The 13667-nt window shown below is 45.4% G+C and overlaps 1 protein-coding gene across 5 annotated transcripts in view; it reads right to left on the bottom strand.

Annotated features, from left to right (window-relative positions):
- Positions 1-13667, bottom strand: part of INPP5D (inositol polyphosphate-5-phosphatase D) — a 58049-nt gene that overhangs the window by 4327 nt on the left and 40055 nt on the right. For 3 of the 5 annotated variants that reach the window (XM_082057288.1, XM_082057287.1, XM_082057291.1), the window contains 18 exons: positions 13449-13520; positions 13050-13173; positions 11815-11921; positions 11187-11289; positions 10469-10665; positions 9566-9683; positions 8969-9065; positions 7576-7714; positions 6805-6913; positions 6560-6648; positions 6258-6339; positions 4989-5078; positions 4722-4835; positions 3536-3618; positions 2415-2502; positions 1510-1659; positions 647-740; positions 305-412 (listed from right to left, as the gene is read on the bottom strand). In XM_082057288.1, the coding sequence (XP_081913414.1) occupies positions 305-412; positions 647-740; positions 1510-1659; positions 2415-2502; positions 3536-3618; positions 4722-4835; positions 4989-5078; positions 6258-6339; positions 6560-6648; positions 6805-6913; positions 7576-7714; positions 8969-9065; positions 9566-9683; positions 10469-10665; positions 11187-11289; positions 11815-11921; positions 13050-13173; positions 13449-13520 (1964 nt within the window). The remainder of the gene's footprint in view (positions 1-304; positions 413-646; positions 741-1509; positions 1660-2414; positions 2503-3535; positions 3619-4721; positions 4836-4988; positions 5079-6257; positions 6340-6559; positions 6649-6804; positions 6914-7575; positions 7715-8968; positions 9066-9565; positions 9684-10468; positions 10666-11186; positions 11290-11814; positions 11922-13049; positions 13174-13448; positions 13521-13667) is intronic. The other 2 variants (XM_082057290.1, XM_082057289.1) reach the window with 1 other exon arrangement.

A 13667-nucleotide genomic window follows, 5' to 3' on the forward strand; every position in this document is an offset into this window, starting at 1 on the left:
TTTAGGGGTTCCTGGGCCCAGCAGCTCAGCTCCAAACAAGAGGCAAATTGCTGTACTTGGCAGCATTGCACAGCATGGGAAAATGCTGCTGGAACAACAGGAATGACATTTGGGCTGTTGAGGTGTGCCCGTACTGACAAGCAGGCAGAAGGCAGGATGCTACCTGCACAGAAAGGCGCCTGTGACACTGGAGTGAAAGGACAGCCTTGCCCAGAAGCATCCTGTCACTCTTGGGAAGGAAAAGAGAGGTAGTTTGGGCACAGCTTCCCACCCCGCACTGGCAGAGGTAAAGCAGCAAGATTACCGTAACATATCCTCCTTTCCCGGGTTCTCTGGAGAAGAGGAAGCACTTCCCCAATAGCGAGCAATGGCTGCTGCCTCTCTGGCCATCAGATGAGTACATTTTGACTTTCTGTTGAAAATAAAAGGGCCCTTTTTAAGGGGGGTGCAGGGACCCTGTCTGACTAACCATTCTCAGCTTTTGAAGCTCTGGGCATAGAAGCATAGACCAGCCCTGGCCAGAGAGCCACAAAGGCTGCATCCCAGTGCTCACCATGGTGATCAATGCTGCTCCCACAGCCAGCCCAGCTCGGTGTTTATTGAGCCAACTAGTTTTCTCTAACCGACTTACCCACTTGCCCTTTACCTGTTAGTCTGATCCCAGTCTTTGCCAGGCTCCAAGTTGCTGACATTCTTTGGTTTCTGCCCAGCTATTTCATCACGTTCAACCTTGACAAAATCTGAAGGAAAGAAAAGGCATAAAAGAGTGTTTTGGCAGCTTCCGAGTCTGATTCCCTGAGTTTTCTGTCTAAGTGCTTGTATTAAGGCACCCCTCTTTGTCTATCAGAATGACAATGGGACAGTTTTAAATGGTTGTTGCTGTTATGTGTTCAACTGCCCACTAATACAGATCAGGTTTTGCTGACATAGGAAAAAATGTGTATCTTGAAATACAAAGGTCATGATCCCCCAGACAGTCACATACAGGTAATTTTACTATCAAGAACAATAGTAAATGTCATGAGGCTGCCTTTGTACTCTGACAGAGAACAACAGACACCAAGGTGAAAATAAGCAAGGTCTGTGATCTTTTAGCTGAGGAACTGCTCCTTGAGAGCCTCACACACTCTTTACAGATGTTCCCCAGAGTGAATGGAACAGGGAGAGCTTCGGCACCTTGTCATAAGGCCACTGCAAGTGGAAATAAGGTATCACCGTTCAATAAAATCAGTATCAGTGACAGACAGGGGGCTCTCTCAGTCTGCCGAATTTACTTGAATGAAGAAAAAGAAAAACACAAATGGAATTGCTGTGTCTTTCTGAAAGAGCTCAGGTATACTCTTGAGAACTAACAATACTCAATCTCCTTGCAGTCAGTATCAAAAGCTCTTGCCTCTCTGGGACTAAAAGCACTGCAAAGGTAATTTTCAATTCCTTGACAGTTATCAGAAATCTTTGGAGATGGATATTGTCTAGAGCAAGCATTGCAGCGATGATCTTGTTCCTTACCATACAGTTTCTCTCTCTGTTTTCCTTGTGATGTTTGTAACTTGATTTCACCTTGGAAGACCCCTGTTTTCTCACCATGGTGTGTCAGCACAGCATGGATAGGAACTAAGGATTCTGTTGCTTCTATTCGCAGGGCGATGCAGCCTTCCCCTAGGGGATGACAAGGAGACAGTGAGCCTGGGACTGAGAAAAAAAAGCATTGAAATCTCTTTCTCATGTCCGTCATTTACTCTCACTATACCAACACGGCTGAGATTACTGGAGAGAATCTGCTTTGGATTGCAGTAAGGAGTGTAGCATCTCTTGAGAAATCAGGGGCATTCATTTCACTTCTTCACATATGTGTGAAGGATTTGGGAATTGGAGACATCCGCAGGTGACTACGGGGTTCTGAGCTTTTATTACTGGTAAGGAAAACATGAACCTGTGATTGCCATTCCAGTCTATGAGGTTTTGGCAAAGAGCATTCTGTGGGTGAGGACGGCAGTCTCCAGCTGGTTAGAATTTGGAAGTGAGCAGCACTGACAATGGCTTTTCTGTAGCCAGGAGAAATGCGTCAAGTGAGCACAAGTGAAACAGGACTTGTATGTTCTGAATAAACCCATTTAAAGAGACTGATTCCTATTTAATTCTTGTAAAGCTCTTTCTTTTTAAGCCACTGCTCTTTTAGGGCTGGTAAAGCTCACACACATCGTTGGTTCTAGTTCATATTCCTCTAATCATCATTACCTCACAAAATATTGTCCACAATGTATTTTTGTATGCATTGAGTTCTAAATCAGAAGTCTGAGCATCATAGATATTCAGTCTGTAAGAGTGACTTCTGTTGTCTCCCACTCTTTCAGCGGTTCGGAAAAATCTAAGCAGATTTTGACTCATGCAGAACTTCAGAGCTAAGCACTTACCATAAGATTCATCACTGTCGGATGACTTAATGCTGATCAGGATGTGTTGATCCAGAAGGTATTCTGGGTCTGAAATGATTGGAGTCAGCTGCAAAGACAAGTTAATGTGGGTCAGTGCAATAGGTGGTCTACAGGAACACGATTCTGCCTGTGCCTCAGCCACAAATGAGCAAACCTCAGCTGGACAAACCACAAGGGTACCATGTCACCCCCAGGATCAGCCTCTTCCATGATATTTGGGGATCAGTGGTAGGAGGCTACACACTTTTGGAGTGTCCCTACTCTCGCTCCCAGCACAGCAGACAGAATGCACACACACTGGGCTGAGCTGCAGTTTTTTCCTACAGTGAGGGCTGCAAATTGCTCTAGGAGGAAGTGATCAGGCTCTGATTACAGTCTGTTCCCAAAAATCTGTTTGGCTGTTGTTACAATCACTTATTGCAGTGTCTTTCCCCAGTCTCTCAGTGTAAGGCACTCTTTCCAAAGTCAGCAGCTCTTCTGGGCTATTCAGAGGGGCGCTGACACACATACGTGCTCCAAATCCAAGAGCTCTGATAGTTCTTTCCAGCTCCCACCACGCCAGTAAATGCAGAACACCTTCCATCTCAAGAATTGGACTCATCTTTGACACTGACATGCAGAACACTACTTCTAGACACTGACAGTCTTTTTAACACGGATAAAAAAGTCAACTTTTCTCAAAAATACCAAGAAAAAAGCCTGTGTCTCACAGGGCAGAGAAACTCCAGCACAACTGTTTTATCTTCCATCTAAAACCAAAGGAAAAAAAAAAAGGGGGGCCTGCTTAAAAGACTTGTCAGCACAGTTATGATCACTAAAAAGGTGTGAAAAAGGTCATGCTCCTGAGTGACATAATCAGGCCAGCAAAATTCCTGATACAGATGAAAAGTACACTGGCAAGGAAGGCCCTTCCGGCTTATAACATACTCTGTTTAGCTTAAGCCCATCCTGCATTCTTACAGTCCCTTTTGAGTGTAAACAAGACCACAAGCACATTCCTGAAAGTAACATTTATATAAGCAAAAGACGTATTGTTGCTCATGGGATGCAAGTGGACGGCTTCTCTTCCATATGGATATGGAAACATCGTCCTTGTTTACCTTTGGAAGCGCATCGACGAACTTTACCACGAGCTCCCCTTCATTCCCATCCTCATTTTCTCCTTCCTGGCTCTTTACAAAACCTGCAAAGCGGTAAGAAAGAGTTCAACAGGAGAGAGACAGCAAGAAGTTGGCTACAAATCCTTTTCAGATGCTAGATCTCCAAAAGGCCTACAATTATCTTCCCACTTGGACACACGCTTCAAAAGTATTAAGAAGCTTAAAGTCTGAGCTTTGGGTGAATGTTTACACAGTAAACTTACAAGTGATTTTACTGGAGCATTGTTAAAAGGTTTTATTTTACAGTTAAACTTGGCACTGAAAAGCTCAGTGCATACATGGGCTGGAGGATAAGAACATGACAGCTCTTCCTACGCCACTCAAGATAGCACACTTTTGAAATTCTAATTTAAGATTTGTAATACACTGTTTCCATAGAAATTTATGCAAATTTTGATACAGCCAAAAAATAATCTTTTATGGAACTGTCTTTGCCACAGCGCTCTGACATGCGATAATGTGATGAAGCGCACACCGAAGGCATGCTGTCCCACTTAGAGGAGCAGTCCTGTGATGGGGGATCGCTTAAAAAAACCCACAGCGAGGTCATGTGGGCTGGCATTACATAAACAGCCCCGCAGCACAGGGACAGGGAGTAAAACCTGCAGCACTGGTGGTACACAGTCCCCTTTACAGCATCAAATCACTACCTTCCCTTTCACTGCTAGCTGATCCTCTGACTTATTCTTTTCAAACCAGGGTAACTAAATTATTTTTATTAGCATAATGCAGATGCTTTATTTTGAAACCACCTGATCATTTGCAGCAGGTATGATTAGAAATTTAATCAATCATCTGCTAAGTAGAGATTTTCTGTGTGATAAGCAAAGACAATGCATGTTTCTCTTCAAGAAAAAGATGATCAGATTGCCAAACAAGATGGAAGTGGTTGAAAGGTACACATCTGAGCATGGATTACAGCTATGCGTCTGTGGGGTTTGGATTGTGTTGCTGACCGTACAGGATGACCTGTAAACTAATACAAAATTGTCAGAACATCTCTTTTTTTTGCACTGGAACAAGTGACCTACACAGCTGCTTATTTAGATCAAAGCAAGAGGAAGGGGAACTAATCTAAACAAGCAGGAAACTTGGACAGAGAGAACAAAGATGTCCAAATCCATACTTTCTAAGCAGCTAGAGTGAAACTCAATGTAGAACTTGGTCTGGGACTTGGTCTTCAGAGTAGCATAGCAGTGCAGGAACTCTATCTCCCCTTGGGAATCCATGTATTTGGAGTCTAGGAAAGAGGAAGGGAAAATAATGGCGTTTTCAGTAGGAGATAAAGAGAAGTGGACTCTTTAAGAATCAGCCTTTCCTTCAAACATATACAAAGCACTGCATTTTGCATCCAAAAGGTGAGGCCAGCACACTTGCACCCAGCCTGACTAACCGTTCTTTGAAACGAACTGCGAGGTGACTCCCACTTCGAAGGTGGCAAAGACAGGACTGTGGTCACTCGTCGTGATGTCGGTGGTGCAGCCTGCCGACGAGAACAGGAGGAGAGTTACTGCCCTGCTTCTGTGAGATCGCTGCGGTAGAAACATTATTCAGTAATTTTCCAGAAAACATAGCTGTCGCTGTGGTAACTGTCTCTAGTCAAAGGTGTTTCTACATCATCTCATGTTAGTATATAGGAACGTGACTCTTTTGTCAAAATACATAGAGCTGGTTAATGGGCACAACTTCACCATATCATTTTGCAAGTGACTCTCAGCGTTAGATTCCCACAGCACAAAAAGCAGTTGGAGGATTCTTGGTTGCCTCTGCAACATGCACAGCTAATTAAAGCTCAAATACAGCAGGAAATCACACAGTATACACTGGTGCTACTGCAGTGCTACAGGGCACCTCATGGCCATGATTAACAGTGAGTGAGTGAGGTCTTGACTTCACCTCAGCACACAGTGAGCTCCAGTGAGGCTGGTCCACTGAACAGAACAGTATATAAAAGCAAGGGCCAGATTCTCTGGAGGTGTTTATTTGACAACAGATCTCATCACCACAGACTCTATGATCACATCAGTCCACCTTATCCCCCAAGAGACTTTTACAGCCCTCTACTCAATCCCATGCATTGGAAACCACCAACATCATGCTCAGATGCTTGGTCCTACATATAGTTGATGAAATTTCAGGAACTAGTATCTGAGTCTTTTTTTAAACAGGTTTTGTGGGCTCCGTCTCTCCCCTGCACTGAACTTTCGTGACGCCTCTCAGTAAGGAAGGGAACAGGCTCTTGGTACCACACAGTCCTTCTGGAATATGATTTGACAGAAGAGAGAGGTTTGCAGCTCCAGCCTCTGCAGACTGGACAGGTTCTCCCTTCCTGGCACCATCAAGCCAGGAGCTCCTGGTGTTAACTGCACAGGAAAAGTGGTTGTTGCTACCAAGAAACAACTGGCGTAAAGTGATCCTACAGCATGGCCTAAAGCTGGACAGCTGTAGCTGTCTGAGCTGTATTCTGCATGTAAAAGAACAGAACTAGTTCCAAATGTTGTAAGGTTACAGGCAGAGAGATTTAGCTCGCCTCTGCCTGGTTTAACATCAGGTCCCCCTCTGCTGAGTGCCTGGCAGCGCAGGGAGATCCTACAGACTCTGCTCTGAATCATTTCCGTTTCAGGCCTATTGCTTTGCTATCTACAATCTGTTATCTACCCACCATAGGACTGACACACAACGTGCACCATGGGGTATGATTTCCAGAGCACTCGATCGCACCAGGATGGCAAATTGTACTTCATCTGCAAACCAAAGGAAAAGTGACTGTCAAGAGGGAGGGAAAGGACCAGTTCACAAAAGAACAGGAAATTTTCTTGCCCAACCAACATATATTTGTGTCAAATCTTTTTTTGTTTGTATTGATTGATTTCAAAACACTACAAAGGCAGAAAATGCAGAGATCAGGTTAGGTCCCTTTCTTCTGTAGGATTTTCTTTCTGAAAGGAATCAGTTTTCACCTACCCCTGTAGCTTTTTGCTTGGTGTAAGCATACTTCTCCCGGGTACCTCTTTCAAAACGGTAGGTTGGAGCAAAAGTAATCTCTTCTTCCTCTAAAACAGAGAGACAGCTCTGTTACAGTCTGGTCCATCAAGAACCCTCATCTGGGAAAGACAGATACTGCTCTGTACACCCTGCCCCACATCACCTCTGGCAGAGAAGGTTGCTGGAAATGGGAGAGGAACCTGTCAACAAACTCAGAATCTTACCAAACTGCAGAAACACCTTTTGGTCCTTTCTCTCGATGAGAAGCTGGTCAAAAGCCAGCAGCTCCGGATACTGCTGCTGCCTGATCTTCTGGATAATATTCTCTGCTTCCTGCCAACAGGGAAACAGCAGAGCTGCAGATGATGCAAAACCTTCTTATAAATTCTCCCTTCACTGGTGAGCCAGCAAGTGCTTCTTGAATGTTTCACGGAGCTCCTGCCACCTTTCCCTTCACTGAAAGGCCTCAGTCTTTGCTGCATGGCTGAACATTTGTCTATCAAAACAGGCATCAAAATGCCCACATGTCCCCTACACAAGCATACACACACGCAATGAGCTGCACATCAACACCAGGCTTGCTGTTGTCTCACGCCTACTGAAACCCATCCAGTGTTCATTGCGGCTTGCCTGCTTCTGAAGGCCTGTTCTGAGCCATTAAAAGCTAAGCAAATAGAGCAGAAAGGCAATCTCTGGATCAAACTGTTCAGGGACAGATGCTCGCTCACAGTGGGAAGGAGAGTTGGGAGGTTTGGGGAAGCGATGCTGCCTGGAGCAGTGTGCCAGCCAGCATTCCTGGCGTGCCCTGAGACCATCCGTCCCTGGAGAAGGCAAAGGGGATTTCCTTACTCTCCCTCAACTGGTGTCAGCCTCATGCCCTGGGGACCCCTTCTGCCTCCCCTCTTTCTGCCATCTTGCCCTAGATTGGAAAAACATAGCACTTCTATAGCAACATGGTATTTTGTCTCTCCAGGGATTCACACAGAGTCCCTTACCGTCGGGGGCTGTTCCACACGGTAGTTCAAGTCTCCCAGCCAGAAAAGATGAGTAAAGCGATGAGTGATGTTAAATGGACTCAGCTTCTTATCTCCCAGCGTCAGGAAGCGCAGGATGTTCATGTAGTTCTGGTTGCGTCTGTAAAGACAAGAAACATCTGCCTGACACACTAAATTGCCAGGCGACTTCTAAACGCCTGGGCTGGCAGAGGCTGCAGCTTTACCAGGCAGCAACCAATTTGGCTCAACATCTAGAGAAGAGTAGATCCAAAGCTGAGACCTTGCCACCCCGGCCTTGCGCTGCATCTCAGCAGATCTGCCCAGGTAACGTGCTCAGCATCTCCTGGTGAACCACCCTACTGGATGTTGCCAGTGTCACAGCACGGTGCAGCCTGGGGATGGAGCAGGAGCTGGTGTTGGCACACGTGGGACAGCACCAGCTGCTCTTACAGTGCGGCTTGTATCGTGTGTGGCCTGGGGAGCAGGAGGCGACAGTGGCATTTACAGCAGCTCCAGACTGCTCTGCCTGGGGTGTCGAACTGTTTCTACCTGAGCTGAAAGGTTGGAAAACTGTCCTAATGCCACTTTTGTTGCTGCCTGGGGTTGTGCTTTTCTGAGCTGCACGTCCCAGAAACCCAGCATTAGATTGTTGCCTTCAGCAGCAAACACATAACTAGATTCTGGCAGCTATTCCTGGTTCCTACGGAACCCTTCAAAACCACTCCTTCCAACTGCTCCAGCTCATCCAGCGTGGGCACAGATCTTCTACCAATGTTGGGATCTTTGCCTTCCAGTCCTGTGCTGCACAGAACCTGCCTAGACCATGGAAACTCATTTCACAGCTGAGTATAGAGAATTAGCCACTGTGGTGATGTTTCTGTGCTCCACACCTCCCTCCTGGCACTCCTGACAGCACGCTCTGCATAGCAGGATCTTCCTGAGCCATTCCTCAGCAGATACCACAGCTCCCATGCTCACAGCACCGCCTACAGTGAGAAGGCAAACTGTCCTCTTCAGCACGTTATTCCGGGATGGGAAAAGCCTTCCTATATCTCTTCAGAACATTACAGATCAATAAGCTGATTTCCCTCATATACTGGGCTTGCTTGACAAATGACATAAGTGTTTTGTGGGAGACATTTACACTTGGCTGTGAAACCATTTTGCTGTCCATTTCACCTGCACTGTGTGGTGTGGCCATAGAGCAGAAGTCACTTATTGAAATACCGACATAGCAGGCAGGATCTTTAGCACAGGCTGCCCTCTCAGAAGACATTTAACAAATTTTTATGGTTAGGAAAACATGCTTGTGAGTGTCTGGTGAACCCTCCTTGCAAGCATGGCCCAGATCATTTCACTCTGGGTCAACACCAATTTTTAAGATGTATCTTACCTGTGTTTCTTTTCGCTTCCTGAAGTCAAATGACTGTTAACAAACCCAAAGGAGGTTCCATTAAACATGAATGATACCCCCACAGCTCCTTTATTACCTGGGAAAACATAAGCCAAAAATGTCAAGAAATCAATCCACCTCCAGGCTGAGCCTAACAAAGACAATAAAGCACCTAGCACATCTTAAGTCAAGTGGAGGATGGAGAAGAGAAATAACTTGACTCAGTCAGCACAGAATGAATTAGTACATACAGCACAGATTGTGGTAACAAATTTTCTAAGGATGCTAAAAAAATCAGTTGAAGGGAAAGAAGTGCAATTTCCTTGTGAAACCCATGAAAGAGCAATCCAATATCCAGTCAAAGGTGTTTGCTGGCAATATAAATACATGTATATGCACCAAGTATGCACACAAATAGATTCCTCCCTTACAGGGTAAGATATAATCAGTGTTAGTGGGATATAACTTTAGTAACACTAGTGTCACATAAATATAGTCAAAGGAGTCTTGTGGATAAAGCTATTCCATTTCAGGGACAGTATTGGCACAGACTGAAGAGGTCTCAGTTCTCTGGACAAGATCGGCTCTGTTCCTTACCCAGTGTGTTTGCAATGCCTGTCTTCACGTTGTCTGTGCAGATGTGGCTAATCCGGTTCTCGTGTTCTGGTTTGGCTAGTACCACAATCCTGATGTTCCAGAGTGTATGGATTGCTATCTGCAGGGATGGGAAGGTTAGAGGTTATATTTCTTCATATATCTGCAGAGCTGCGCTGTACCCGCAGCCTTTCTGACTCCTTCTGTGGTACTTCTCCTACACAAATTGTCTTCCTGTGTTCAGAATATCCTTTGAATCATTTTAATCAAAGGCAGGAGGAAGAACCTAGCTATTTTCTAGTTAATCCTTGGATTGCCTTGGTTGCACAAAATAAAGTTTCCGTATCACCATGATAGTTCTAAGTCCTGCTCTCCTGTGGCCTTCCAGATACACTTAGATTTGTTTCTTGACATCACTGAAACTCAGAAATGCCCAAGCCTGGCCTTAATAAGGTTCAGTTTCTTTTGTGACTGTGCCATGTATGCTGTTCCATCCTGTTTTGAAAGTGCAGTTGCGTAGGACGAGATCTAGGCTACAGCTGGTTCAGAAAGTTTTACAGTCTCCTCCTTTATGAAGGTCAAAACATCATCATCCCTTGACTCGGGTGCTCAGCATCTGCCCCAGGGTGGCAGGCAGAAGAGCGTCATGGCGAGGTCCCTGCTTTGGCAGTGCGGGAGTCACTGATGACAGCAATATGCCCATCTAGCCAGCTCCAGGGGAGGATCTTGTGAGTCCACAGACAGATTCAGTTTTCTCTCCCTCATCCAAGTGCAACGACAATAAAGGGAGGGAAGGGGAGGACGTATAGGCAAAATGCCACTTATTTTTCTGTCTCTTTTATTTGCACAACATGTACTCTCGTCCTATGCCTGAGTTATGTGCAATAAACTGGAATAACCCCTCACCACTTTGAAGCTGATGCTGGTAATTTCCTGCAGGGATTGCCTCAGGGTCTCCAGCCACTCCTTCTCCCCTTGGGGATCCTCCTGGGTGCCAATCACATAGACGTCATGAGGAATGTAGTCAGCAGTGTCATCACGGGTCTTCCCCTGCCCCTTGGAGAGAAACCAGGAGGTGATCTTCTTTGGGGGTGGTGCAGCACCTTGTATTAACAAATCAAACACCAAAGTAAGTCAGAGTATGTTGTGTCAAACCCAGGACACAGACAACCCATGGGGTCAGAAATAAGAGGCTTCACATTGACTCTGTCCTGTACCAGTTTCATATCAGCCAGGGCACACTGTTCTAAGGTGACAAAAATGTTAACCGTACTTGATACATGGAAGGAGTGACTTTGCTTTGAGCACCTTCCTCTCTTTAATTAGCTTACCAAGGCCAAGGCTAGCCAAGTGTGAAGGTCCCTGTCACTAGACTTCAGTATCCATCAGGGCCAACTTTATTTTCCTGTCACTGGGACCACGAGAAGTGTCAAAGTGTATGCAAGAATAAGCCTAGAGATCAGCCCTTCCCCTGTCCCAGTGGAAGACCACCCTGGTGTACAGATCTGCAGCAGAACAGACACGGTGCCTGGAGCTCATTGGGGCAGGTGAGCATGCATTTTGGCAAGTGTCTGAAGGAACGCCCATGTCAGAAGGAACGCCCATGTCAGAAGGAAGCCCATACCCATATTCCAGGTCCCAATGAAGATGGTGATCATATCAGGCTCTGGTTGCTCTGAGTGTTTATTCTTCATCTGCTGCAGAAGTTGGCAGAAGCCTTCTCTCTTCTAGACAGGGAGGAGAAGTGACAATTAATGAGATGGTTAACTCCTCTTGAAAAACTCGCTGAACCAGGAAATTCCCAGCACACTTGAAGGGCAGATTAGCTCCCCACTATCCTGCAACCTTTGAAGAGGCTGCCTTTCCTGTGGTACTTTCTCAGGCACTGAGCCTGTGCACTGCTTCAACACATGCTGAGCTGGTCAGAAGAAAGCCTAGACTTCTCTCTTGACTGTCCTTGTATGAACCTTTTTGCAGCCACCCTCACACAACTCCCTGCCTCTTCTCACTGCTTGCTGACACTGTTCTCCTGCCTCAGTGACAAGCAGTTATGTTTGCCCTCTCCAAGACCTCCCTTTGCACAATACACTTGTTCATTTTCTGGATGTTTCCAGAACAAAGGAGAACTTTAATTTTTGCAAAGCCAACCACTGTCCTTCAACAGTTCCTCTTTCTGCCAAGAAATGCCCCATGTACCACTCCCACCCAGGTACCTGCTCCAGGCTGGCAGGAAGGAAACACAGTATATGTACCTTGGAATCAGAAAAAACATACTCCTTCCGCTGCGTTTTTTCTTTTTCTGTTTCCAGCACAATCACCAGTTTGTTGGGGAACTTCTGGGACTTGATAAGCTGCAAGACTAAACAGAGACGGGTGTCATGAGCTGCAGTCACTGAAAAACCAGAATCCCACCAGAACTAACAGGATCCTGCATGCAGGCTCACAACCTACATGGTCTTTTATGTCCGAGGCTCACTTTGCCCCTCATAAATACATTTTAATGTTGCTTAATTCTGTTCCCTATAGGAATAGATTTGGACTCTGAACTGAAGAGGACCTCCAAAACTCATTCTGCCTGGAGCTATTGCCTACACCAAGCCCTTCAGTCTGCAGTGGAGCCTTGGCTTCCTGCAGGAAATCTCTGTCCTGAGCCAGCCTAAATATATTCCTGCCCCATCTGTGAAAGTGGAGGTTAAACCTCATTTGGTGGTAAAGGTGATTCCTCCCCATCTTAAACAGCAACTAAGTAATTATGAACACCAGCTGGAGAAAACCATACATGAAAGCTAATCTCTTCAATCACTGCCAGCAACAGGCTGGTTTTCTAGCAGGAAAGAGCCCAAGGGCATCGTTTACCCTCTCATAAATCCTGCCGTGTTTGGCTCAATCTCGGTGAGCTGCCTTTCCAAAAACACAACAGAAAATAAAGGGAAGTTGTTTGAATCAGACCTGCACAGACCAAACTGGCATAGCTCATCAGTAGAGATATTGATTAGCATAGAAATAAAAAATCAAGTGGAAATGCACTGAAAAATGTTACTGAAACTGAGTATCTGTCTTTTTGACACCAAACATCATAACAGAAGTAAATATGTTCCTGCAAAATGTTTTAGTTTGTTTTTTTTTTTTTTTCCAGTGACATTGCTTTTCAGTAGAAAATGGTTCTATTGCAACCAGATCTATGGGGAATCTTCTATCAAAACCTGCTCCCTTGCCGTCCTGCTACCACTGTCTCCACTTGGACCAGGAGGCCATGTCCTGAACAATCTGTGAAAGCTGGTTACCCCAATAATGACTCCCTGTGCTCTGGAGGCCGTTTTGGGGATCAGCAGTCTAGACTGACCAGAGCCTTGCACAACACCCAGGACCTGGCAGAAACATCTGCACTCTGGGCCAAGCCTTGCCCCTGTGGGGCCCATGGGAACCTTGCCCCACCACCCAAACCACCGAGGGTCTAGTCCAGCATTTGTGACCTTAAGCATCTTACTTTTCTTGTGGGTATAAAACTTGTCTTCTGGACCATCCTTAGCTCTCTTGATAATCAGTTTTCCCATTTCCACATCAACCTTGAGATGTATTTTTGAGAAAATTCCTAGGGAGTCAGCTTTCACCTATCGGAAAATAGGAAGATTTTTCATAAACGATCTTCTACACTTCAGTCATGTGTATCATAAATGCAGCACTTGCCTGAATTCATGGACACATATTGTCATTATGCCAATCCCACTAGACATCTCTAAGCATTTACATAGTGCTAAACAGCATCCAGGAATAGCTGTTATCTCTGTGGCAGCACAGCAAAGTTCCCAGGACCCAAGATACCGACACAAATCTGCATCACTGTCCTTCCACATTGTGATCAGCATTGTTAAAGAAGTATGTTTACCTCAAAAGTGACAGGGGGAATAAGGGAGCGTCGGTGTGTTGAATCAGGACCTTCAATCAACAGTGTTTTCACCTGTAAAAGAATTTTTGCATACCAGATTGTATTCAGTAATTCTGCACTACATTGAGAGTAACGAAGTCAGAGCAAAGAAATCCTACTGTAGCAGAGGATTGCACTGATAATGAACAAAAAGCACAAAAGATGACAAAAAGATAACAT

The sequence above is a fragment of the Streptopelia decaocto genome (genome assembly GCF_964273445.1).
Source record: "Streptopelia decaocto genome assembly, chromosome: 6".
NCBI classification, from domain to species: Eukaryota; Metazoa; Chordata; class Aves; order Columbiformes; family Columbidae; genus Streptopelia; species Streptopelia decaocto.